We start from the raw sequence: 26,044 nt of genomic DNA, 5'->3' as shown, positions 1-26,044 counted from the left end.
CACAAGCCAGGCTCTCCAGATTTGTGTTCAGAAACAGCAATGCCCCAAAGGGCCACACAAACACCAAAAAAGGCTCCACAATCAGGGGGAGGGGAAAGTAAGTCCTTAGAAGAGGTTTAAAGTAGTTAAAATGAGCAAAAGCTAGACCCTGGTTCTGTCACTCCCTTACTAAGTGATTCTGGGTAAGCTTTTTTTTTTTTTTTTTTTTTTTTTAAGATTTTATTATTTATTTGACAGAGAGAGATCACAAGTAGGCAGAGAGGCAGGCAGAGAGAGAGAGAGGAGGAAGCAGGCTCCCTGCTGAGCAGAAAGCCGGATGCGGGACTCGATCCCAGGACCCTGAGATCATGACCTGAGCCGAAGGCAGCGGCTTAACCCACTGAGCCACCCAGGCACCCTGAGCTTTTTTTTTTTTTTGAAGATTTTATTTATTTATTTGACAGAGAAACACACAGTGAGAGAGAAAGCACAAGCAGGGGCAGTGGGATAAACATGCTTCCCGCTGAGCAGGGAGCCTGATGATGCAGAATTCCATCCCATGACCCTGGGACTAAAGGCAGACACACCCAACAACTGAGCCACGCAGGAGCCCCTTGGGTAAGCTCTTTAACCTCCCAGAAATTGGGTCCCTTATTCGGAGACTGGTGGTAACTTCCCTGCAGGCTGTGCTGACAGCTAGGGGTGGGGAGTTGCTTCCCATGCTTTATGAAACGTGTAATGTGTCCTCCACACAAAGGTCACAGCAACGCTTCCAATTAGCGACTTACAGAATCATACAAAGATAAAAGTCTCATATGAAGCAATGGATTCAAACGTCTTTTAGTAAAGTTACAACTGCTACAGAGCTCAGGCTAGTTAATTTCTACCTACAGAGGAAGCTCCACATAAAATCTGAGTGGATCAATGTTGTTTTGAAGATTATTCATGCATTATTACCAAGTCTTTCTCAGGAAGGCCCTGTGACAAAGACTCTCTCCATCCAACTTGAGCCTGGCCCTTTGAGCCCTCTTTTCCACGAGGCCTTGACCTTGGCCTTCCATGTCTGTCTGGTCCTTACTGAGCCCAGTCTTGGCAAGCATCTTGGAAGTCAGTTCTGTGAGAACTCCGCACCCCTGCTCTCTAACCAAGGCCCTCAGTCCTCCACCTCTGATGTCTTTTCCTGGTGATGTGACCCCCCACTGACCCCGCTCTGCTCCTTAACTAAAACGTCCCTGTCCATCCTTGTATTCAGAATTAACTTCCACCTCCCTCCTTGGGTGCAGCAGAGTTGACCCAATTGCAATAGTCTTAAAATACTGTTTTAGCAAATGTTCAAGAACCTGAACCATAAAATGCTATGAAGTGCCGGCTCGTTTTTCTGTTACCAATCAAACACAAGACTGCTTTGGAGAATATACGAAGACGGCTCACAGTGGTCCTTGCCCTCACCCACTCCCCAGCCCACACCCAACCAGTTCTCCAAGAATTTCACAAGCTTGGCTGTGTTGTGCCTCGCTTACCATCGCTGCCTGCTCCAAGTTCAAGTTCCATAGCCATGCCAGATTCAGGCACCACCGAGATGTGCTCTGTGGCCAAGGGCTGGTTTTCAGATTGGGTGGGGGCAAGCCCGAAGGAACTCAATCGACCTGGGGGACCAAGAGCAGCCGTCAGAGGGAAAAGTCAGTGGCAGAACCGGGGTTTCTGAAGCAGGGGGGGATGGGTGCTTACTTACATTTCATGTCATTTTTTAACACTACAATTCTCTTATGACCATGTCCTTTTATCCAGACCACCTGCAGGTAAGACATACTACTGGTTAAGCAGTGGAAAAGGAGGGGAAATAAGCCCTAAGTCCAGGAAGAATGGGACCTGTTGCGCTGACCCTAGATATCTTAGAAGTCAGAAACTAACGTCAAGGAAAATTTTTCTATACTTTCTTTAACTTTTTAAGTAGCAGAAGCTGGCAGAGACATGCACCTTGTAAGAAAACATGGAGTCTAAAAATGATGAGACTCAGCTTTAAAAATATTCTTTAGGGCTCTCAGAAAGACCATCTCCCCAACACCAGTTCTGGTCTGTCAAAAGAGACAGTTCTCACACAAGAGTCCTTCCTATTTCCTCCAGAAACTAAATATACCCTAAAAGAACTAATGGGGATGTTCCAGACCCCCCAAACTAAGCTCCTGGTCCTAATCCTGAAACAGAGTCCTCGCTCCGCCTCCTCAGCGAAGCAGGAGTGGCAGCGGAGGACCCTGGCTCCCAGCACCCCCACATGCGTCGGCACCGAGTCCGGATCTCAGCCTCCCTGGGTCTTTCGCTGCCTCCTGCAATACTTTCACGCAGGTTCGGTCTCGTTACCACTCTCACCTGGGCTGGCCACATCCAGGGTCCTCGCCAAGCTCCCCCCGCCCTTCCTGCTACTCTGGACACAGCACTGACACTGGTGTTTTCAAACACAAGCCCGAGGCTCTCCACTTCTCTCCCCCAGGTCCTTCTGCTCACATGGAGGAGCAAGGCCCTCCCCAAGTGAGCTCCCACTGCACTGGTAGGCCTCCTCCTGGTTTTTAATGCCCTCAACGTTCCACACTACTTGTCACTGCTTTGCATCTGCTTTTCCAATCCCTTCTGCCCAGACCATCCCATCTTCGTCATATAGTTCATGTCTATAAATCCTTGACATCTGGGCTCTAGAACGAACCCTGAGCCTGGGCGGGGCCCTGCCTGTGCCCCCCCGGGGGTACCCACGGATGGCTGATCACACTGCCTCGTCACCTGCCAGGTGCCCCACTCTCCATCACCTGACACCTTCCTGAGGAACGGAACTGCAACTTACTCACCTGGCATATATGCATTTAATAAAGGCTTGCAGAACCTAGGAGAGACGCTAGCATCATCCCTTTCATGCCAACAGTATGTCTTTCAAAATGCCTGCCATGTCATTACTCTGGCAGCATTTGCTGACTGTGTTCAGGAGAGCCTGGGGCTCTCCCGGAAGACCCCCTCCAGGCTCCAGGGACACCCACCTGCGGGATTGCTCCCAAGAGCTCCTCCACGCTGCTGCAGCCATAGGTCTCGGGCTGCAGGGTTTCTCCGACGTATTTGGTATAGGCCACGGAAAACTCATGGAGAAAAAGCTGCTGGTAGTGGTATGTATGAAGCAAAGAGCGCACGTTCTTGGCAAACAAGTACAGGCTCGTAAGCCTCACACACTCCTCTGTCTTATCATTGGTGAAAACCTGGTCCAAGAGAAAAACGCAGCATTAGAGATTCCCAGAGTGGCGCGCCTGCAGGCGTCTCAGCAGGTTAAGTGTCTGCCTTCAGCTCAGGTCATGATCTCAGGGTCCTGGGATGGAGCCCTGTGTCGGGCCCCCTGCTCAGCGGGGAGTCTGCTTCTCCCTCTGCCTCTGCCCCTGCTTGTCCTCTCTCTCGCCCGCATGCTCTCTCTCTCTCTGACAAATAACTAAAATCTTAAAAACAAAAAACAAAGCAACAACAAACTTCCAGAGTGACTAGTCTTGCCCCGCTGGGGAGTCCCGGCCTCCTGCTGAGAGTAAAAAGGCACCAAATCAACCTGAAAACTGCCGCTGAGCCTGGGGGGGCGGGGGCACTCATTCAAGGATCTCTGCCCACAGCAAGTGCTGCCTTAGAGCACTGTGTGTCTCAGATGGCTGAGATCTGGGGAAACAGCGTGTCAGAAAGGCAGGAAACTAGCAGATGTGCGGTCTCAAAAAGAGGAGACCGTAAGGAGAAGAGGCAAACCCCCAGAGTGAGAGGACTGCATCAGACAGCGGGGACGGAGGCCAACGAACCCCCTCGCCCAAAGTGGGGATCCCAGGAACTCTGTGCTGCAGGATGACATCAGTCTTCCTTAAAAAAAAAAAGGACGGGGTGGAGGGTTAGAAGGAAGAAACCCCAAAGCTCTTCTGTCCTCAGGTAAACAAATTTCTTTACCATAAATCTTTCTAGAGTCTTTAATGTGCACTGATAAATCTCCAAGGGAAGGGGTATTTCCCAGCCCAAGCTGGCCGCGGAAAGCCTTCTGTCTTGGGTTATCCGTTCATGCTGCCTAGAACCACTATTCACGTAATAGATAATCAACGGAGTTTTCAAAATGTTGGATGTGATGCTGTTTTTTTTTTTTTTTCTAAAGATTTTATTTATTTGATAGAGAAAGATACAGAGAAAGAGGGAATGGGGGGGGTGGGAGAGAGTGGGAGGAGAAGCACGTTTCCTGCGAGGCAGGGAGCCCAGTGTGGAGCTCGATCCCAGGACCCTGGGATCATGACCCGAGCCAAAGGCAGATGCTCAACCACTGAGCCACCCAGGCGCCCCCCTATTGGATGTGATATTTTGAGGACAAACCAGAGCTGGACAGTAAAGGTGGAAAACAGTTTTTATTCAAGAACTATCCCCAATAAAAGGAAAGAACCTCAGTGCAGAACTGGGCTCCAACAAAGAGAAGTGAAGATTTATAGCTGGTGGAGGGCTGGCGGGTGTTGGTGGACGGAAAATTACCAAGACATCCAAGGTCGTGGTCTAGTCTAGAAGGCGGCTCCCAGGAGCCTGGCCTGGGTATGGTTAAGGAGAGAGTTTCTGTCAATCTCTCTCAATTATTTACTTATCCATCATATGGTTATATGGTATTAATGGGGGAACACATTTTTCCCACGTTGCTAGATTCTACTGGTTAACACCCTATTTAGAACCATTGTGTTTTGGAGGACTAAATTAGTTAGGTTTTCGGTATTAAAGTTGCTTTGGATTCATAAAATTAAGTGGTGAGGTTTTTTGTTTCTTTTGTCTTTTTGTTTTGCTTTTAACATGGCCTAAATGGTTTTTAGGAAGCTGGGAGTTATTCTTCAAAGTCAGTTAAAAATTCAACTGTTAACCTATCTGGTCCCGGTGTCTTTTTCATTGGTAAAATTTCAATGATCCTAGAGCTTCCTTTGTGGTAACTGCTCAAATTTTTTTTCAAAGATTTTATTTAGGGGCACCTGGGGGACTCAGTCAGTTAAGCATCTGCCTTCAGCTCAGGTCATGATCCCAGGGTCCTGGGATCAAGACCCACATCAGGCTCCCTGCTCAGTGGGGAGTCTGCTTCTCCCTCTCACTCTGCCTGCCACTGCCCCAGCTTGTGCTCTCTCCCTCTCTGCATCAAATAAATATTTTATCTACTTGAGAGGGAGAGAGAGAGAGAGATCATGAGCACGGGGGAAGGGTAGAGGGAGAAGTAGACTCCCCACTGAGTAGACAGTCTGACACGGGGCTCAATCCCAGGATCCGGGGATCATGACCTGAGCTGAGCCAGAGGTAGATGCTTAACAGACTGAGCCACCCAGGTGCCCCAGCTGGTGTAATTTTTCACTTCTTGGGTCAATTTTGTTAATTTGGCGGGGGTGGGGGGTGCTTATCTACATCTGTAATATTCTTCCGTGATTCTTCTCATCTTAAGTGCTATTCTTAAAGTCTACCCAGGTGACCAGCCTTCGCTTCTGACCTGTGTCTGACTGATGACAGCCCCCCAGCCACCCACACACCATCCATCTCGTCAGAAAGCGCTGCCAGTAGCAAACTGCAGCCTGGCATAGCACGAAAGCACCCCAGCTCAGGACTCAGGAGGCCAGGGCTTCCCCCTTACCTGGGCACTCAACTGGGCAAGGTGCCTGCACCCCTGCCCTGCCTCATATGTTCAACCACAGAACAGCTGACTGGTCCTTCCCCGCTCTATAGCCTCCAAGCCAGACCACCAGGTGACCCCGGAGCAGTTCAGCAGACCTCAGGAAGACGGCTCTACAGAACCGTTAGCACTCGTACCTCCACTAAGTAGGGCAGACTCTTCAGAAGTTCGGTCAAGGTCATGAATCCGTATTCACAGGGGTTGAGGGGAACACTGTGGGTGGTTTCGTAATGTCTCTTGAGCTCATCGACAGAAAGGTGGGCAGCTCCTTCCCAAGACATCAGCAACACCAGCAGCTGGGCAGTGAGGGCGCGCAGGGACTTGCGGTTGATCAGCTGGATCTGTTTGCCCGACTCCATGTCGGCAATCTGGGGGAACAAGAGGCCCAGGGTTTCCCAGCTCGAGAGCGGCACACTGGCCACAGCCACCCGGTTCAGCTACTGTCCTCTGGGCTAGGGAGACCAACAGAGGGAAAACCTCTACTCCCTTCTCCTACACAGAAGTGAGTGCCCGAGTTTGTTTTCAGCTGCTGTGAGACACCAGAGCGGGTCCCTTTCCGCTGGTCCATGATCAGAGTCCGCCATCCTTACCAGCCCTCTCTTACAGCACTCCTTCCACTCCCCTATGGAAGGAGGTAAGACTGGCCGGCTGACACGCAGCGGCCCAAGACCCTGAACTGAAGGTTGCTGCACTCAAGTCGGGGGGAGTCTAGACTGCCGGCGACCGTCCACAGCGCTGCTCTGCAGACCGATTCACCCCACCTCTGGGGCCCAGAGCAGACTGAAGGCCCACTCTGACTAAAGGCCCCCGCACTTCTCTAGTCCATCATCGCTAGCCAGCAAGTGGGTATTTTCCTATCAGACGACATGTCTCACCCTGCTTCTCAAGGAGACACAGGGTCGGGGCGGGGGGGGGGGGGGGGCTTCTGGAAAAGACACAGGTGGGCACCGGGGGACCAAAGAGCAGGTAAAGAAACAAGCAAGGGCTAACTGAGAGCAGCCTTGGGCCGAGGAACAGGCTGATCTGAGCCATCCCTGGACTTAGAACCAGCAGAGCTTCAGCATGCACAAGCTTAGGTGCTGGGAGGCAAACCAAGTTTACAGTTGTCTGGTCTTCCAGCCAAGACCACAGGTCTCAGTGCCTCGGTCAGGGCTGGGTAATCAGAGGCTCGTACTCTCTGGGGCTCTGGGTTCATAATCCCAGTGGGTCCCTGGTTCAGACACTCACCCAGAGCCAAGGCAGGAGGTTAGCGGGTAGACCCTCTACCCCACTTATCGTGGTTACAGATCCATGGAGATTTATTTCAATGAGAGATTTCCTCTGCAAACACAAGGTTCAATCAAGCAACAGATTCAAGTCTAGGGGTATCCGAGCGATATCCTCTGATGCCCAGACCATTGCTACAACTCCATTCTTTCAAGGAAAAAAATTAAAAGTTGCCCTTTTGATGCTACTTAGAGACATCTCCCAACTCTGAACCCACGCTACACAACAGAATCAACTGCGGAGCCTATAAAAAATGCCAACGCTCAGAGCACACTGGGACTTACTACATCAGAACATCAGAGGCAGGAGTGAAGTTCGGGCATCAGCATTTCCCAGAGGCTCCTGGGAGAGGCAGCAGCAGCCTGGGAGCACACCAGAGCCCCTCCGATCCCTCCCCATCCTGACTGCTGGCGCCCCAACTCCCCACTCACTTGCCCTGGCTCTTCCAAGTGTCTGCTCACGGCTTAGACTTGCTATCGACTGGAACCCATCACTGCCTTCGCACACCGGGTGACCGAGCGACCAGGAGGGCTACCCCACTGCGTGGCCTCTCCGTTCCTCATCCACCCCATCTCCAGGCACATCCTCTCCTACTCGATTCCATCCAGAACCCCACGCCCAGGTCACGCTTGGGATTGCCAGCTACTGGCCACTTCCCAAGCAGCTCATGCACACTCCCCACGCAAACCGCATGCGAAAGAATGTGTGGGGCAGACGCTAGGGGGGAGACTGGAAAGAGAGTCCAGTGATCGGCTCTGCTTCCCGTTCTCCAGCTGCACCTGCATGGACTCCCATGTCCTCCAATCCAGGGCCTCTCTCTTCTTCGCACGCTCCTCTTTTGTTCACGTTGGCACAACAGGCCATTATTTCATTGCCTTTCTGGTCATACTCCATAAACTCCTTTGTCCCTGGGCCTTTTCTCTGCACTGTCTGGCAAACTCCCGCCTTGAGGCCAACTGTCTGCTTTCCCCGTGCCTGCGCCAAAGCAGCCCGATGCCACTGACCCTCCCCGAGGCAGCCCTGCAGGAGCGCTACAGGTCCCACCTCCCTCCTGCAGAGCTCCCCCTTCTCCCAGTTCCCCCGCCTGAGGTCCTGGCGGGTCTCAAGCACCATGACAGCCACTTCGATGTTGAATCAGGTCTCTTTCAGTCCCTCCCTCTTCTTCCCAGTGAGGAACATCAAACTTACCGCAGTCACCCTACATTCTCTCCCTTCAGTCACAATACTAGCATCAGGGCTGTGCCTCCTTCCGCTGAATGCCAATTCCCAGGCCTGCCTCCCCAGGAACCCCACCCTGCCACCTTGTCTCGACTTTGTGTACTTCTCTTCCTCGAGCAGATCCTTCCCTGTGGCTCTCATACATGCTCAAGGCTCTCCACCTGGGAGCGAAGCAGCCACCAGAGCGCGCACTGGCCCACTCTGTCCCGTGCTCTCCTCGAGTGGCGCTCGCACTCTCCTCCCCACGGATACACAAGCCAAAAAGCTGTCTGCATTACCTGTCACTATTGGCATGTCCTAGTCCTCCTGCCTCAACCCACTCCGTGTGCCCTTCTTTGGTCCCCACACACTGGAGCTGACCCCGTCCTGGCCCGCCACACTAAGTCCCCCCACTAGCTAGGCCTGAAGGTCACATTACTTAGTCCCTCCCTCACCCGTCCTCCCAGCGGGCGGCACTGGGAGCAGCCACACTCCTGGTGTCCTTCCTGCTCTCCGGCAGCTCCTTCTCTGTCTCCTGAGAAAGTTTTTCTCCCTTTAATCACACAGCACATAACTGGATTCCATCTAGATTTGGAACTGGGGCTGACCCCAACTAGGTATGTTTTCCCTTTCACGGCTCCCTCCTTATAGTGAGTTTTCTTGGTCCTGTGCAGGAAGCAGCCTGAGACTGTCCAGCTGCTCTGCCTAGGATGGGGAGGGTCAGCTCAGCCCCGGGCAGGAAGAGGAAGTTACCCTCTCCAGTTGTGAGCCTGGCCTGCTCCTAAATCTACTCAAGTGGGTCAGAATCCAGAAGGGCTGTAACCTGTGATTACAGTCTCCCCACACTGTCAGAGACCACAATCGGCTTAGAAGGATACTCCTGAGAAGAAACAACCTCAGATAAAACAGAGACCTCCTCAGCTCAGAGAGACATTACTTCCGCAAGGCCTCGAAGAAACACACCAGAGCAAGACCAAAACTCTTCAAACCAAAGTCCTCTCCTACTACCTAGTAATGCATTAATGGCACACGAAGCACTCACTTCCTGTGAAGAGAGAACCAGCGCTGGGGTGAACAAGGAAATGCTAAGCACAGGTAAGCATCCCGGGGAAGATGCTGCCGCGGCCACATTTTCATCCATAAAAACAAAGATCTGCTCACCTTTACCACATGGCAGAGTTTCTGTGTTAAAGCCGAAATTGAACTGACATCATAGTCTTGGAGACGAAATGTGTAACCGAAAGTTTTAGCGTATTCTGTAAGCAGATCTGTCATCATAAGGCAGTTATCCTTCTGGGACCGAAGGAGTTTGACGAACTGGGCAGCCAGAGCTTTGACTCGTTCCACCTCTGTCAAAGTGAGGATTTTTTCTTCTCCGCATTCCAATACCTTGGAAAACACGCAGGGAGGAGGAAGGCAACAGTGAACCAGTTCGGACTGTTCACGGAATTCCAGGGCACGTAAACATATACACTTAGTAACTGAGCAGCACTCTGGGGCTCTTCTGTGGATACAGAGCTTCAGTTTTGCAAGATTTTAGTACCACTGAAATGCACACTTAAAAAAGGGTTAACGAGGTAATGTGTATTTTATCACCTATGAGAAAAATTTTAAAAGTTCTTGAAGGGTCAAAAATAGTAATACGAATAAAATCAACAACAGAAATCTGGTTCAACGTCACTCAACAGCCAAGCATTCACATCACCTCACAGACTCATCCCCACTGCCAACCTGAGAGATTCGAGAAGTATGGCACTAACAGAAGAATATTCCATTTAAGAAATCAAACTGTTTAATCTTTTTTTTTTTCAGTAATTACCCTGAAACAAATTCAAAGAATAATTTCTTTCTTTATTAAAGTTTAAAAACACACATTTACCTAGAAATACTAAGTACTGAGCCAACAACAAAGCTTCTCGGATCAAAATATTGAAGGTTTCCCTCCTATTTCCTAACTCCCTATTCCCAGGAAAAACAGACCTGGAAAAGAAAAATTTCCCCCCATATATTGCTCAGAAAAGGATAACTGGAAACCTCTTCACTCACTTGTAAAATATCAGGTATGGCTTCAAAAAGTTCAAGTAGTTTAGTAAACCCGTAGTACGCGAGCTTGCACTGCCGGCCAAAGTGGTGGTGGTAGGAGGGAATAAACTTGTTAAAGGGCATCCGGAAGTGCGGCTGATGCCGCAGCAAATCCACAACATCCTTGGAGAACTGTTTTGTCCTTTCTATTTCATCCTGGGTACGCTCTTAAAAAAGAAAAAACAAATCAGTTTTCTTCCATTCCTCTGTGTCGAACCTGACTGCTGTATTAGTCCTACGCACAGATGACAAGAGATACCATCTCTGCCTTCCAAACACATGCAACCTAAAATAAACACGTTCATGTTCTCTCTCTGCAGAATGGTTTTCAAACTCAGTCAAGGGTACAGCACCAGGAAGCCAGGAGACTACTACGGTATACTATGAAAGACACATACATATACCCCCCTGTAGTTTCGCCTTACAAGCTAGGTGTATTTTCTCTAGCTCTCCATCCCTCACTTCTATCCCGTATATATGCGCATGACATACTTCCAGGTCTCTGTACTTGAACGAGTAACCAAGAAATTATTTCTGTAAAGTTGCATTTCTGCAAAGCTACACATTTTTTGTGCCTTCTAAACTTCGGTTAAAATTGCTAGCAGGACAGAGTATCAGGCAACAAAAGTTTATCAAAAACACAGGGGAGAAAAAGCTTCAACTGCAATTTTTGCTTCTATTAATTTTTAAATCAGAATCCAGAAGATTGACATGACTCACACCAAAAGCTTTCAGAGATTATGATTTCATGAACAGGAGTGTTCTGCAGGAACACAGGTTAGGAATCACGGATTAATAATACTGGGAGAACATGGCAGTAGGTACACGTAACTTTACTTATCTCAGCTCCCAGAGCTTAATCAGAAGGACCAAAATGAGAAAGTCAAAACATTTGCTTGGATCTTTCTTTCTCAAGAGTGCACAGTCAAGTAGCTCAGTTAAAGAGGAGACAAGCAACAGCCATGGTAACTGTCTCTCAGCTGGATAATTATGGGGCCAACAGCCACAGACAGGCTGAAGAAGGCGTTTCAAGAAAGTGCTGCTTATGCCCGTCTTTCCCCTACAGTGAATTCTAAAAACCTAGCTTGCTTTTCTTGTTGGCAAGTGGCCGCACCTGCTCTGAAGAACCCCAGATCCAATGTACCTCGATAGTTCTCACGATGCACTTTCCACGGAATCTTCAGGAACCATGGAGGCGGGGAAAGGACATAGGATTCCTTGTTAAGATACACAACTGTCGAACAGCACATTTAGGTCAACATACCTCTCTTGGGGATACAAATCACCATTTCATTATCTTGTTGGGACAAGCAGATCGTTGTGTCTGGGATTTCTGAGACAATATCGATCAACTCACAAACACCATATTCGGTGACATCCCAGTCTTTTGAGAAACACCTAGAATTCAACCAGGGAAGTGGGTAAAGAATCAGAAATATCACTTGCAATCTTCCTCAAAAATCCTAAACAGAAAACGCTGGATAATGATTTTAAATCTGTGGGAAGAAAAAGTGTTCTGAAGTATGTGCTTTCTTTTTTGACCCCCCGCCCTTCTCATCAACTCACCAATGATAAGCCTGTGAGAACTCCCTCACAATGACCTGTTTGCTGGCTTGGGATTTGAGAAGTTTTAGTAAATCCTGAGTAAAGCGCTTCACCTGGGCCCTGTGGGTAAGGGTCAACAGACGTTTGGAGCCCATTCCGAGAATCTGCAAATCAAACACTTTGATTATTTATACTTGTCAGACCTTGGCACGTACTGACTCTCTGGGTGATGGCATTCCCTCTCTCTCCTGTTACCTGTCTTGGAGAACAAGTCCTTTTATGTATGGGATCTGCATTTTTAAATACATGTAGGTCAACAGAATGCAGACGGTCAAAATGAACGACTGTTCAAGTGCCAGAGGTCCCTGCCCCCGTTTTGTTTGCCCTTTATACCCCTTCCCAACTAGTCATGAGTACGGAAATAAAAAGCCCATTATTAATCTGGGCAACTAATTTCTACTAAATTTCAACTAAATGCAACTACTAATTTCAACTAAACTCTACAAAAGACAGCCCAGGTGTTCCAGGCCAGTTTATAAGCTGGAAGCTGTTTTATGGGTAAGAAGCTATGGAACAAGCTAAATTAATAGGGTCAAGACTCCTTAGGAACCAACGCTAGGCTCCAGCCCAGGAGCTGGTCTTTAACTCATTGATGAGAGCTAAGCCCATGTTCATGGCAGCTCCTCTGTAAGAGTGAACAATCCTGGAGAGTCCTGAGCTAGGGAGAGGAAGGTCAGTCTACAGAGATTAGAAGGAAAATACTCTCAGTGCTCTGAGGGGTTCCTTTTTTATGTTTAAACTCACAGTTTTCTAGAAAAACTGAGAAGCCACCCCGAATGAGGTTACCAGCTATTCTGTTTCCCTGAAGGAGCCGAGGCCATAGAGAAAAGTTCCTGTCATTAAGCAAATAATCCTTAATCCTTCCTTACCTGCAATACGTGAGGCACGGCTTCCAATAATTCTATCAGCTTGGAATATCCATAGTCTGACACCCGACACTGCTTTGCAAAATGGTGGTGGTAAGACGGGATGAAATTACTGATGGGGATGACACAGGACGGCTGGCTCTTCAACAGGTCGATCACTTCCCTGCTGAACTGGATCAGCTGGGGGTTGCCCACAGGACTTTTAGAACGCAGAAGCCAAGGATCTAGACGGGGAGAGAAAGAGAACATGCCTGAGACAGGATCTCACCCCTGAAAGAAAGCCAACTAACTTCGCCCTCCCTTGCCTCAGCTCAACCATAACCAAGGAGATGAGACCAAAGGGCCGCTGTACTTCTCAGCATCTACACTCAGGTCCCATATAATCTATGGACGAGCACAACTTCTTCATGGGCTGGCAGATGCTTTACCACTACTTCTCAAAGTTCTGTAGCCAAAGTAAAGCATAGTTCAGCAGAGTGTTAACTTAAAGCAGAATTACACAGGAGGTTTCCAGCTTGTAAACTGGTTCTATTTCAAAGGTTCATTTGGACTTGGTCCCATGGAACATACTTTCCGACAGAAACAAATTTACAAATGGGGAGCAAGCAGGTAGCCCAGAGAAGTCTAATTAACCTGTAGGGAAGCCGAAAACATCGTGCAGGAAACCATGGAAAGCAGTAACGTAAAACCTGCCGATATAAAACTAAGAAAGAGAGTCTTGTATTTATCTTGAATGTCCATGTAATTAAGAAAAAGTTTTAATTATGAAAGTATAATCCAATGGAAACGTTTCTACAAGACTAACAGACTGACGACAAAAGAGGAAGAGAAAGAGCACAGTGCATGGGAGCCTGAGCAGTCTAGGACTGAGGGGAAAGTCAGGAGAAGGTGGTAAGCAGCTCTGATACAAATGTTTCTCCTTCCCTGGTAATCCTTGGGGGGGGGGGGGGTAGGCGCATAGGAGGAAGTGGTCAGGGTCAAAAAGAAGGAAGTGTCGTTAGGCAGGCAACAATATTCAGCCCCATTCACAAGTGGTAGGATTAACACCTGCAGCCTGGGACGAGGCCTGGAACTCACTCACTCACCCAAAGCTAGGTTTGCATTTCCTGGTCCTTTACACGGAAAGCTAAATCTGTTTTCACATTTATCCAAGTCACAAACGTTGACCAAAACAAATTTCAAAGGTAAACCTGCATTTAGCAGTATTTCTTTCAAATACCTTGAAACCATTTTTTAAAAAGGCCGGTCAACTGACAAGCCAAAAAGCTTCACAAAATTAGGTGGGTCTAAAGGTATTTGTAACAGTGAAATGTGGCTTTTAAACTTTTTTACAGAATTTACACTGGAACTTGCAAGACATCTGGTTCTGTCAGACCTTCAGCACCTTGGAGAAGTTTCAGTTTTTACAACAACAGCAGACAGTGCTGCCATGCAAGACAAAAGCCAACGGCTTCCTCTCCCAGTGGCTGGTGGCTCAGAACACCCCAGGGCCTGCCTCCTACCTGTGTTTGGAGGCGGGGGCTTGTTGTGGATCCATCTGACCACTTTGATGCCACTCTGCGCAGTGGCAATGTTTACTCCCGGAACGCAGGTGACGAGGTGTTCTAAGGGAACGCCCACTTGATTCTCCTGCACTACTTCCAGCTCGCCAAACTCGGCAGCGTAACAATCTGGAAAGCTGAAGTGGGGGACAGGGAGGCTAATCAAACTAACGGAAAAGCAAAGCACCTGCTACACAGAAATCTTTATTTGAATATATCCACTCATAAATCCTTTCTCCTTAAATCCTCAGGATCTGGGTTTGAACGTGAAAATTCAGGTCCCAGGGATGAGGAGGCCATCACCACGGCATTGACCTCTTTGGCGCTGAGGATACCAGAAGTACCCAAACAGTGTTCCAGCACAGGGGGGTGAGAAATAAGGTACCTAGGTTCCAAGCGCAGTTATTTACCTGCTTTAAGGTATCAGTGGCTTTAAGGCAAACGGGCTTTAGGGCCCATGCTGGCCCCTATAGTAAGTCTACCTGGTCCCGGGATGCTTACAGGCCTTCTGAAGAACACCTCTCTCTCAAGCTTTACAAGTTACTGCTTGAGGTATGTGCATTCTAGCAGCACACGCACATACTTCTAGAACAGCGCTTACACTAATCTCATCTCTGTGGGGAAGAAACGTTCCTATTGGTTGCTTATGTTTCTAAAAATCTGCACACACACAAATTTTTTTGTGGAAATACCAAGCCAATGTAGCCCATTTCAGATATAATTTGACTGCAAGGCACCAAAAATGTTAGGATGAGGCATTCTATGATACTCGCTTGGGAAGAGGGGTGGGCAGGGGGCAGACTTTCTAGAAAGAGGAGAACCAAAGCATCGTATCTCGGTGGCTTTGACATGTTCACCTTAACAAAGGCACGGTGCCCTCGTGTGTCTGCAGAAGACTGTGAACCTGGGGCGCAAACGTCTTCAAAGAGAGAATCACAAAAGGAATCTTATACGAGTCTGGATCAAATTCATGTTCACTACAGAAAAGAGAACACAAGAGTTGGCTAAAACATTTGCAAGGTAATTTTAACAGATATTCCGTGATCTTATGCACAAGGATGATTTCTAAAAGGAAATGAGTGTTATACCTGAAGTCCTTATTGGAACAATGCTGTCTGCAGACAGGCTCGTGATATTCTAACTCTTCAAATATAATTGGGCTGCAATTTGTCGAGGAGCCGTCGTGCGACTGGGAAGACCCCAAGGGGCTCTGCCGGGCCTGACTGCTGGGGAGGAGACACACCAGTCTGCCATTCCCTTGCTCACGGATTGTGACCGTGTCTGTTAATTTATATAAATCTGACACATTCAACTTGTGTCCAAACCTAAAAGTGAGGAAAAGGAGAGATACACTGACTTAGAACGTTTTTCGTTGGTTACACAGAAATGCCTGTGTATCTGACGCAATAAGGAGCTACTGCCAAAAATGGTTCCCCTGTCTCCTCAAACGTAAAACTGGAATAATTCTACTATAAATTCATTCACTACCAAACCAGTAATGCTTGGCAATTCTTCAAGTCACCTCTGGCACACTGCCCCTTAGTCACTATGTCATTTGGTGCTTATTCCTCGAACCCTAAAGTTTCTATAAATGATCTCACCTAATTTCCTGAGATGGAAAGCTATAGGATATGACCTCTTAACTCGGCTCCCCACAACTGGAAATCCCTCTGGATTACCTACCCCTCTCACCATCTCTGCTCTCCTCCCTCAGAAGAGGTATACTCATTTTCAGCTACTCCTTCCCCTCATCTATGCCTCAACCTCATTTCCAGAGGGTCAACTCCTCAATCATCCCCCCGACGCAGGTCTCTTACACATGCAACTTAAAGGCACCAGCTCAGAAGGCAGGAAGATTTGAGTTCACATCCTGACCCAGCCTGTGTGGCCTCAGTCACCTTGGTTGAACCTTCTAGAACCTTCTAGAACCAAGGTGACTGAGGCCACACAGGCTTAGCTTTTCCAAATGCAAAATGGGAAGATAATACCCACCTCACAGGGTTGATAGGAGGATTAAATGTTATGTCTGGAAAGAACCTGGCACACATTAAGTGCACATCTGCCACTCCACTGGTTTCTTCCCAGGGCCCTACACTGATGCTCAGACCAAGTTCGGCCTCACACCCTCGCCCTCACTCAAGCTGTCTGCTCCTGCACATAAACACCCCTGATGCTCTCGCTCAGTCCTGTAACCTCGTTATACTTCTAATGGGAACAGCTGCTCTCTCAGGAGCTGCTCTGCCATTTTACCAACCAGTCTGTCAGCCTGTTGCCCCCAGATTTTACCCACAGGGCTCTGTAGGGATGGCTCTCAAGTCACCAAGCAGCCTCCTCCTCCCAAACCTCGCACCATCCCCCCATGTCTCGATGTCACTCTCACCTCTGGGTTCTCTCCCGCTTCCTGTCCCTCATGGCATTTCATCCAGTTCTGCCTTTCTCTGGGTTGCCTCTCCCTCCCAATCTGCTCCCCTATCCCACGATCCCCTTTAGGAAAATAACTGCCACATCTTTCTATCTTCAGTGTCCAAAAACCAAGGACAAAAATTCACTGCACCTCCTGAACATGCTTTCTTTATTTCTCCATTTCTGATTCAACCATACAACCATCCGCCTAGTCCATCGGGGGCAAAAAAACCCCACTCAGAATCGAAACAACCTCTACCGTTTACCTCTCCTTCCATGCAAAACTAGTCACCAAGTCCTGATTCACAGACAACTCAAACTTCGGTATTCCTAGAGCATCTGCCCAGGTCTGGGGACTGGTGTGGCACTGTCCCTCCGTCTCCCCCTCTGCCCTGTCCATTCCACTTCCGACGGAACCGTCACCAGAAGAGTTTCCGGAAGCACGGTTCCTGCACCCACACCTCCCCTTCCCTCCTCCACAGAACAGGGCTCCCACGGTTCAGAGACTAATGCTGCCGGCTCCTTGTTCCTTTCATCCTCATACCATTTTCTCCTCCCTGCACTTCCTTTATGACAGTTTTCTTTGTTCTAGAATGATCTGTGAATGTTTTCTCTTCTGTTCCAGTCATAAAGTCCTCAGGGACAAGGGTTGTGTCCTCCCAGCTCCGCGCTCTCCACAGAGCCCCACACTTTCATTCCACTAGTACCTGCTAAGTGCCAGCTAAGCCCTGTGCACTGACGAGACTGTCCTTAAATCCTTGCTGTCCAGGAGCTTATGGTCTAGAAGGTGCTCAAAAATGTTCACTCGATGAAGAACAAAACTCATCAGTCAAATTGGGAAAAAAAAAAAAAGTACAGCTTTAGGCACTGAGGTCTAAATTTGCTAAAAACAAAAGATGTTTTTAAGATGTATGTTAGAACTGAAATCTGAACTTGAATACCACTGCTTTTATGTCTTTTCCTCCACCGGGCCAGTGCAGAGCGGCTACCACAGTTTTACACCGATCACCAATCAATTCTGGAATTCTGGAAACTGCCAATAAGTACAGACTGGATCAATAAGAAAAAAAATAAATAAACCTAACTTACTTTTTCTCATAGATATCTGTAAATTTAAAAAGAGGCAGACAGCAGGCAGGGGCATCCTGAAGAATAGACATTGTTTCTGCACTGTAAAACAAAATTTCACTTTGTGAGAGATGTTATTGGACATCAACAGAGGATTTCCAAGTTGTATCTAAAAAACTGAGTTCACATAATTAACACAAATTACAGCTGACCCTTGAACAACTTCACGAGTTGGTGTTCTTGTGGATTTCTTTTGATAAAGGCAGTACAGTCCTGTAAGTGTATGTTCTCTTCCTTGTGATTTTAGTAATGTTTTCTTCTATCTTACTTTATTATAAAAATACAGTATCTAATGCATGTAACATACAAAACAGGTGTTAATCCGGTGTTTATGTTACCAGTAAGGCTACTGGTGAACAGTATGCGATTAGTAGTTAAGATTGTGGGGAGCCAAAAGTTGTATGTGGAGTTTTGACTGCATGGGGACAGGGATGGCACACCAACCCCTACGTTATTCAAGGGTCCGCACAACATAAATTTACCAGTTTCTGTTATGTCAAAATTAATTTTCCATAAAAACTTAAATAACTTTAGGGACAAGGTGATTAAAGAATATAAAATCAGACACAAGCATAGGGCTTCTCACACCTGTGTATCAGAAGAATGCTGACTACTCTGTGAGACAAACACCCTGTTGACTCAGAGTAAAAGAACAGCTTGAATGTCTCCTGCCACGTTGTGGTTCACATAGTTCATGAACTCCACATGGGAGTGGAATTCCCACAGTTGAGGATACAGAACTGAATACGATATATCATTCCAACTATGGTCTTAAAAACCAAAAAGGCAGCCAAAAGCAGAGAGAAAACAAAAGGCAAACTGTTGAATGATCTGGCTTTGAGCCACAGGATTATGGTTTTCTCCCCCTCTTCTTTTATGTTTCTGACCTTTCCAAAGTTTCTTCCATGAGTATTACTTTTATTCTAGGGGATAAAAACTGTAATTTAAAATAATGGTGAAGTACATGTCAAATAAAAATACCTTTAAGAATTCAAACAGATTTTTTAGAATTGAGTTCTGTTTTATTTGTTTCCCCCAAAACAGGGAGAGCCGAAGAATCACCAAAGTGCATTAAGAATAAAATCACGACCAGATTCCTACAAGTGACATAATCATAATGCAGACTTACGGAGTGTCTATTTGATATTAAGCATCTACCTGTAGGTTGAGAGCTTGGAGCTTGGTAGACCTACCCTTTACAAACCAACCAACCTTCTCCCAAGATTTGGAGGTAGTATTTCACACTTTCCAGGCTTATAAACTTTTATCATAGAGGGCTACTATTTTTAGAATCTGTTCTGGATATGTGGTGTATTATTTTACTCCTAACTGCCTGCCAAGTTTAAGCTGTACTTCACCTTTGAGTAGTGACTTGAACAACAGTCGAATTATTCTAACTAGCTTCTTGCTGACTTCCAGCTTATCTCTAAGCTCTATCGATTAACAAATAAACATTACTGCATATGTAATCGTCTAAGAGGGCTGGGAAAATGATCGAATCTATTTTCTTATTTCTAAAATTGTTTCTGGGCCAAATATTATTTCCTGAAATAAATGGTTTGTTTTTACCTCAGTAAAGAGAGTGATTTATTAGCAGCTCCTGTGGCAAGTGAGACCAGGATCTTCTTGCTGCCAATTTTGTATCTGTGGAGGCTATTCACCGCACTGATTGCTTCTTGTAAGTTCTCCATCTGAACAACAGCCTTGAGCTGATAATCTGTATGGGGGCTGAGCTCAACACTCTTCACCTACAGCAGTAAAAAGGAAAATGGAATGCTATGTCTACCCAGAACCCTGTCATCTTAAAACTGAAGGTGAATTATTAGGGAACATGTTTGCAGACTTCTGTGCTTCTGTGAAGGAATCTGTCCGAACTCTAGACTTTTGCCAAGCAAAACCTAAGTGAACTAGGACGGGGTGACCTTCGGGGATATGAAACCGGCCTGGCCTGCCCGCACGCTCCTGCGCACACAGTACTCCCATGCAGGCTCAGGAGCCAATACATGGGAGGAGTTTTGGGGGTCTTCTCTGGACCCTGCAAACACCTGGGGCATAGCTATTTAATAATCTGGAAAAGGTGCACTTCTAGCAAACAGCACCTAAAAACTGCATTAATACAGAAAGTGTTAACAAAAGCAGCCAATATTATTTCAGAATCCTATTCCTGTATTCTAGCAGTCAGAGCTAAATAAAATCCATCAGCGTTTTATTTCCCAAAGTGCCACTTAAATCTCTTCCCATGACCACAAGTGCTTCTTCACTAGGTCTCTTGCTCTCTGGGGCTATGTCCTAAAAACTGGAGACATAGTATCAGCACGAGCAGACCACACGAAAAACTCATTCAGTAATCCTCATATCCTGGCTGTAGTTACGTGTGTTGAAAGACACGCTCTCGACTTGGAGGCTAGCGAAGGGTAAAAGAAAGGCAGGAACGAGAGAGAAAAGGTTACCTTGCCGTGCCTAGAAAACGCTTCCTGCATGAGCTGTTGCAGCTCCTTCCGGGACAATCTGTAGTCGATGTTGCTGATCTGGATGTCGGCACCATTTGCAAATGGGTCTGGGCTGTCGGCACCAGTGCTTGGATTTGCAATGTTGAAAGCAAGTGGGGATGTTCTGTTTAAAAGGTTTGGAGACATACTCCTGCTTAAGACATACATACTGAATTATTTTTAAAAACCGTGGCTCTACTTACTTCGTTCATATCATTTAGGATTTGTTTGAATCTATACAAAGGAACAGCTTTCCACAAAACAAACAAACTGAATATTTGGTGTTCTGTTTTTAAATATTTGGTTTTCAAACGTATGTTTATCTTTTTTTTTTTTTTTTTTTTTTTTTATTTCCAGCATAACAGTATTCATTATTTTTGCACCACACCCCGTGCTCCATGCAATCCGTGCCCTCTATAATACCCACCACCTGGTACCCCAACCTCCCACCCCCCGTCCCTTCAAAACCCTCAGATTGTTTTTCAGAGTCCATAGTCTCTCATGGTTCACCTCCCCTTCCAATTTCCCCCAACTCCCTTCTCCACTCTAAGTCCCCATGTCCTCCATGCTATTTGTTATGCCCCACAAATAAGTGAAACCATATGATAATTGACTCTCTCTGCTTGACTTATTTCACTCAGCATAATCTCTTCCAGTCCCGTCCATGTTGCTACAAAAGTTGGGTATTCATCCTTTCTGATGGAGGCATAATACTCTATCCCCAGGGGTACAGGTCTGTGAATCACCAGGTTTACACACTTCACAGCACTCACCAAAGCACATACCCTCCCCAATGTCCATAATCCCACCCCCTTCTCCCAAACCCCCTCCCCCCAGCAACCCTCAGTTTGTTTTGTGAGATTAAAAGTCACCTATGGTTTGTCTCCCCAAACGTATGTTTATCTTAAATATACACAGATTTATTGTCAGAAGTACCACCCATTGGCCCCTTATTGACCAGTACATGATTTAGTATCAAATATCCTTTCACTGGATTATTTAAAACTACAGACAAAATATAGGTTGGCCTAATGAATTAATTTTCCACTTGGAGTACTTGTTCTTGGTTAATTAGCCTGTGAGACTAATGTAAGGCACTTAACCTCTCCCTGGCTCTGAAAACACTAGATATTCTTGCTCATGTGCTATAGTCTTTCTCCACATCAGGAAAACTTTCACATGTATCTTAAAATGTAACTTTACAGATCTAAAGTCACTTTCTGGAGGGAGCCTTCACCAACTTAGCAGAAAAAGACAATGCTTGAACTCAGTGTGAGTGTGGAGGGCTTAGGTAAGTGTTACTTAGGTAATGACAGTGGTTTAGAGACTTCTCAAACAGCTCCTGGTAATTACCCTAGGAGTTATGAATAGCCAGTGCGTGTCCAGTTCGGGCTTCTCTGACAACATGACGATGTCAGGAGGAAATGGTAGGGACATCTTAATGTGCATCCCATCCAGACCAGGGAATGCCAGACAAGTTTCTCTGACCTCTGCTTACCCAGATCCCCACGCGGAAGAGGGAGAGCAGATGAGCAGCAATGCCCATGCCACCAGCTAAGATTACCCTAGGGGAGCTGGGCGAGGAGGGGTGGAAGATTCCTCTTCTACCTCACGCACTCCTGTATCGCTTGTATTCTTCCAAACAGCTGTTATTTCGTAATCCCTCCTCTTGCGAGCAACAACCCCACGATTAAGCAGCCAGACTCACCGAGAAGACCAAGACTGTGTGGTGAGCAGAGGACTGATCTGCCTGGATGTGATCAACTTGCTGAAAGCCGACGGGTAACTCACTTGGAACGGGGTCTCCTCTTTATCTCTCTTCTCCACAGGAGAACTGGTGACACTTCGGGCACAGAGGTTCTCTTTTCTAATGGAGGGAAAAGTTGCAGGGGAAGGGTCACTGGATTTCCTTCACATTAGACAAGCATCTGCGAGGAAGAGTGAGCAAACCTACTTCGGATTGGTTTTGTACGCAGATTCTGGAGTCCCCGAGGTCTTAGGTGCGGGCGCTGCGGCACTCGAGCTTCTGTGAGGAGGTGCGGCCAGCCTCGGGTGACCCTGCTGGGAGTCAATGCTTCTAGTTCCCGTCCTCGACTCCAGGCGGCACAGCTCCTTAAAAGAGACAAGTGTGGTGGAGGTGAAAACGTAAGTAACCATGGCGTGTTAAAGCCTGTCGGGGAAACACGGAGCTCTGAGTATGGTCAAAAATGAAAATTTCAAAAGGATACGCCAAAAGCAAGCGGGCATATCAAACACAGACACAAACCAAACCTACCATAAACTTCAGAAAGCAAGAGGTATCGAAGTTACCTGTAAACTTTTAACATTTGTGTTTTTTGTAGCAGATCCAGAATTTGCCTGCGACCCTTTTCCAGGCGTGGCTTTGGCACTGGAAGATTGTTCACTTGTATCTTTGATGAGGCACAATTTTGGATTCTTAAGTTTTTTGGGAGACTTCGCTTTATCGGCAATTGCACTGGAACCCTTTGTCTCACAGAGTTCTCTAGTTTTTGGAGTAAATGACACAATGATCCTATTACCAAAGACATCTTCGTTTTCCATTCGCTTCTGCGCCCGTTCCGCACTATCTTGGTTTATGAAGCGGAGAATCGCACTGCGGCCCGTGATACTCAGCACTCTCCCACCACAATTATCAGACAGGCGCCTGAGCCTGCTGCTGACGCTCTTGCCATCTTTATTTGCTGGTAGGTTATAAACATAGAGCAGAGTGTGGCACTGCTGATACAGAGGAGAAGTGTTACAACAGGTTAACGGAGGGGCACACGTTCAATCACACAATTAGAACAAGGAGCGATATCTAGGCTTAAGCTAACAGCCTTAGCCTTGGAGGGGAGGTCACAATGATGTAGAGGGGAGAAGGTGAACTTATTTAGACTGAAAAACACAGGAAGAGAGAAGTATACCTTAAACGATCGCTCTTGTGGATGAGAATGGCAAGATTTAAAGTTCTAATGGATCAAGTTTCTTTTTCTTTTTTAACCATCAAGAATAAGGAGCTCAAAAGTGGGCAATCTGTTACCTAAAACACTACAACTGACTTAAAGGCCTTGGAGATTAGAAAAGGGAATGCTCCTCCCTTCAGAGTCACCGATACATTCTCCAAATAGCTTAAAAATAGTTCAACACTGCAGTAAACACGCTCATCCAAATCAAGACTTTAAAACATGCTCACCCTGCTGGAAATATGCCCACATTCCCCTAGCACGTGGCTCTACGAGCTACAGGTGTAGCAATAACAACTACAAATTGTGCAAGTGCGTGTGCATGGTGGGGAATGCAACTGTAGAAAACAGACCTCCCGATGCCTAAAAAGAGTCAATTACGGGCACCTGGGGGGCTCAGTCAATCAAGCCTCTGACTCTTGGGTTTCAGCTCAGGTCATGATCTTGGGGTCATGGGATCGAGCCCCATGTGGGACTCCATACCAAGCACAGAATCTGCTTGAGATTCTCTTTCCCTCTGCCCCTCCCCCTGTTCACTCGCACCTGCGCCTCTCCCTCTCAAATAAATAAATCTTTTTAAAAAAGTGTATAATTTCTCTGTTTATTTGACTCCAATCTTGAATGTGTACAAACCATCACCATATTCTTTACCCATGCCTGGAAGCAAAAGGAGTAATCAACGTTTCCATTACTTCCATTCAATGGATACAAAACACTGCTAGCTTTGGAGAAACTGAAAAGTGGCTGTTGGTAAGGTTAACCTACATGTCAATTCCTTGTGATACTGTGCAACAAAATAAAAGCAAAATCCATACATATCAATTCTCTGTATGTTTGTAAGAGAAGAACTATTTCAAAGCCTTATTTCTAAACTCTGGCCAGCCTCCTACAAAGAGCAGCCTCACTTGGTGGCCTGTTATGGGGTGGGGGGTGGCCTTCACCTTCCATAATATAACATCAGAATACAACAAAAAGGAACACAAACCCACTTACTGGCATTTTTAGTGGTAACCTAGGGGGCAGGTCGGAAATGAACTCTTCGAATCTGATCAGCTCATTCGCGTGATGCAGCAGTGCTTCTGAGGCCTGGTTTTTATGGACCAAAATTATGTGGAAACCATGCCTGTGTCTCAGGTCACTGAGTTCCAATGCAAAATTGACATCAGCTGCAAGAAAAGGTACAGCCCGCCCCCGCCCCCGAACATTAGGAGGACTGCACAAAGACACACAACTTCCCTGACACCCACTGAGAAAAAAAAAAGAAAATGGCTGGACTATAGAATTCAGAGTTGCTCCCCACCTCCCACGACTTCTTGGAACAGGAACACATTTCGTATGGGAAGAATTAAGACCACAGGACAATTTCACCACATACTTCTACGGATTTCAAGACACATGTTACTTCCCGCAGTGAAACAAAGCAAATATTAACATTTCGGGGAACATCAACTTTGGAAATGCTTCTTCTTAGATTTTTTAAAAATTTGCTGGGCCCAGGGTAAAAAAGGGATTTTAAAAAAAAAGTTACATTTTCTTTAACTGGCCCCACAAGAATTCTTATTCACATCCTAAGGAAAAAATACACAAAACCCACACAGACTCCATTTCTTCTCTAAACAGCTCTCAGACATAAGCATAAATATGTCTGGTGTCGGTCAGCCTCTCTGGGGGCATATTTTACTTTAACATGTTCTGGCTTCTGTAACAATTCCATCCATGAGTTTAACTGAAACTGGCAGACCTTCCGCACTTACTCGACACAAGAACCACAGTGGCCGGAGCAGTGTGCGTGTTCGCGAACCTTCGGAGACTCTGGCGGAGCTTATCGTCAGCCGCGTTCTTTGCGGTAGCATTGATGTGGGCAACAGTTACCTGCATTAATTTAAAGTAAGGACAAATGAGCAAGAGCTGAGGTTAGAAAACCGCAACACACTCTGCCTGCAGCTTAGAGATAGTCCCTGAGGAAAGATACTCTTGTTATTACTGCCACTTAGGAATGGAAAAAATTCTAAGTGGATCTCAATAATTTCAAATTTGTCTCTCCATACAAAGGAACTAGACCCATTATCATCCCTGCTCACCTCTCTAATCTTCTGCTTTTGTACTTCGTCCATCCGCCTTTGAGAAAACAGGCAGAAAAGGAAGTGAAACTTGAAGTAGGTAAATTAGCTCTCCCTACCAGCTTTTGCCAACAGCTGGGGAAGTAGCAGAGATAGATGTATGAAGAAGGTAAGATTTACTGCTGTACTGGATATCATTTGTCTCCACCATACATCGTCTGTGGCTTTCAGGATCTGGGGTCAGGTAATGAGAGAGGAGAGACATCTGTCCCCGACAGAGCTCAAATGTGTTTATTTCTGTTAAAGCTACCAAACTCACTGAAAAGTCTCCAGAGCAAGGAAAGGTTTTGAGCGCTGCTTCAACTGATGGCGTATCAACAGAATTACTTGTCTAAGAATCAAAAGAACTGGATTCTAGTTCCAGCTTAATAGACTGTGCAGCCAGACAATCTGGATTTAAATCCTAGCTCATCCGTTTATTGGCCATATGATTTTTAAAAAGCTGCTTAACACCTTGGTGCTTCAGTTGAATTTGTGTATTTCAAATAATAAATCCTGTGAGCCCTCTCCACAGAGCAGTCATGGAAGCCAAAAGAAGGGATATAAATTTATGTAACCATCATATTAGCAGAGCACTAGTCACATATAAATAGATTACTGGAAGATCAGTTATGATTAAATGATTTCTAGTATGTTAGATATGATCTTTTTTTTTTTAAAGATTTTATTTATTTATTTGACAGAGATCACAAGTAGGCAGAGAGGCAGGCAAAGAGAGAGAGAGGGAG

General features: G+C 46.5%; 1 protein-coding gene across 10 annotated transcripts in view; it reads right to left on the bottom strand.

The window, feature by feature from the left end:
• MARF1 (meiosis regulator and mRNA stability factor 1) overlaps window positions 1-26,044 on the bottom strand; it is a 39,973-nt gene that overhangs the window by 4,790 nt on the left and 9,139 nt on the right. For 5 of the 10 annotated variants that reach the window (XM_032326935.1, XM_032326934.1, XM_032326943.1 and 2 more), the window contains 20 exons: window positions 24,951-25,068; window positions 24,190-24,362; window positions 22,544-22,972; window positions 22,188-22,345; window positions 21,942-22,100; window positions 20,195-20,387; window positions 19,314-19,492; window positions 17,706-17,786; window positions 15,302-15,538; window positions 15,071-15,190; window positions 14,175-14,350; window positions 12,676-12,896; window positions 11,768-11,910; window positions 11,466-11,599; window positions 10,166-10,368; window positions 9,281-9,508; window positions 5,794-6,024; window positions 3,003-3,215; window positions 1,712-1,772; window positions 1,500-1,625 (listed from right to left, as the gene is read on the bottom strand). In XM_032326935.1, the coding sequence (XP_032182826.1) occupies window positions 1,500-1,625; window positions 1,712-1,772; window positions 3,003-3,215; window positions 5,794-6,024; window positions 9,281-9,508; window positions 10,166-10,368; window positions 11,466-11,599; window positions 11,768-11,910; window positions 12,676-12,896; window positions 14,175-14,350; window positions 15,071-15,190; window positions 15,302-15,538; window positions 17,706-17,786; window positions 19,314-19,492; window positions 20,195-20,387; window positions 21,942-22,100; window positions 22,188-22,345; window positions 22,544-22,972; window positions 24,190-24,362; window positions 24,951-25,068 (3,583 nt within the window). The remainder of the gene's footprint in view (window positions 1-1,499; window positions 1,626-1,711; window positions 1,773-3,002; window positions 3,216-5,793; window positions 6,025-9,280; window positions 9,509-10,165; window positions 10,369-11,465; window positions 11,600-11,767; window positions 11,911-12,675; window positions 12,897-14,174; window positions 14,351-15,070; window positions 15,191-15,301; window positions 15,539-17,705; window positions 17,787-19,313; window positions 19,493-20,194; window positions 20,388-21,941; window positions 22,101-22,187; window positions 22,346-22,543; window positions 22,973-24,189; window positions 24,363-24,950; window positions 25,069-26,044) is intronic. The other 5 variants (XM_032326936.1, XM_032326939.1, XM_032326937.1 and 2 more) reach the window with 5 other exon arrangements.

Source organism: Mustela erminea, chromosome 20 (genome assembly GCF_009829155.1).
Source record: "Mustela erminea isolate mMusErm1 chromosome 20, mMusErm1.Pri, whole genome shotgun sequence".
In the NCBI taxonomy this organism is placed as follows: Eukaryota; Metazoa; Chordata; class Mammalia; order Carnivora; family Mustelidae; genus Mustela; species Mustela erminea.
The sequence above is the reverse complement of the archived record's forward strand: the minus strand, read 5'-3'. Positions and strand labels throughout refer to the sequence as shown.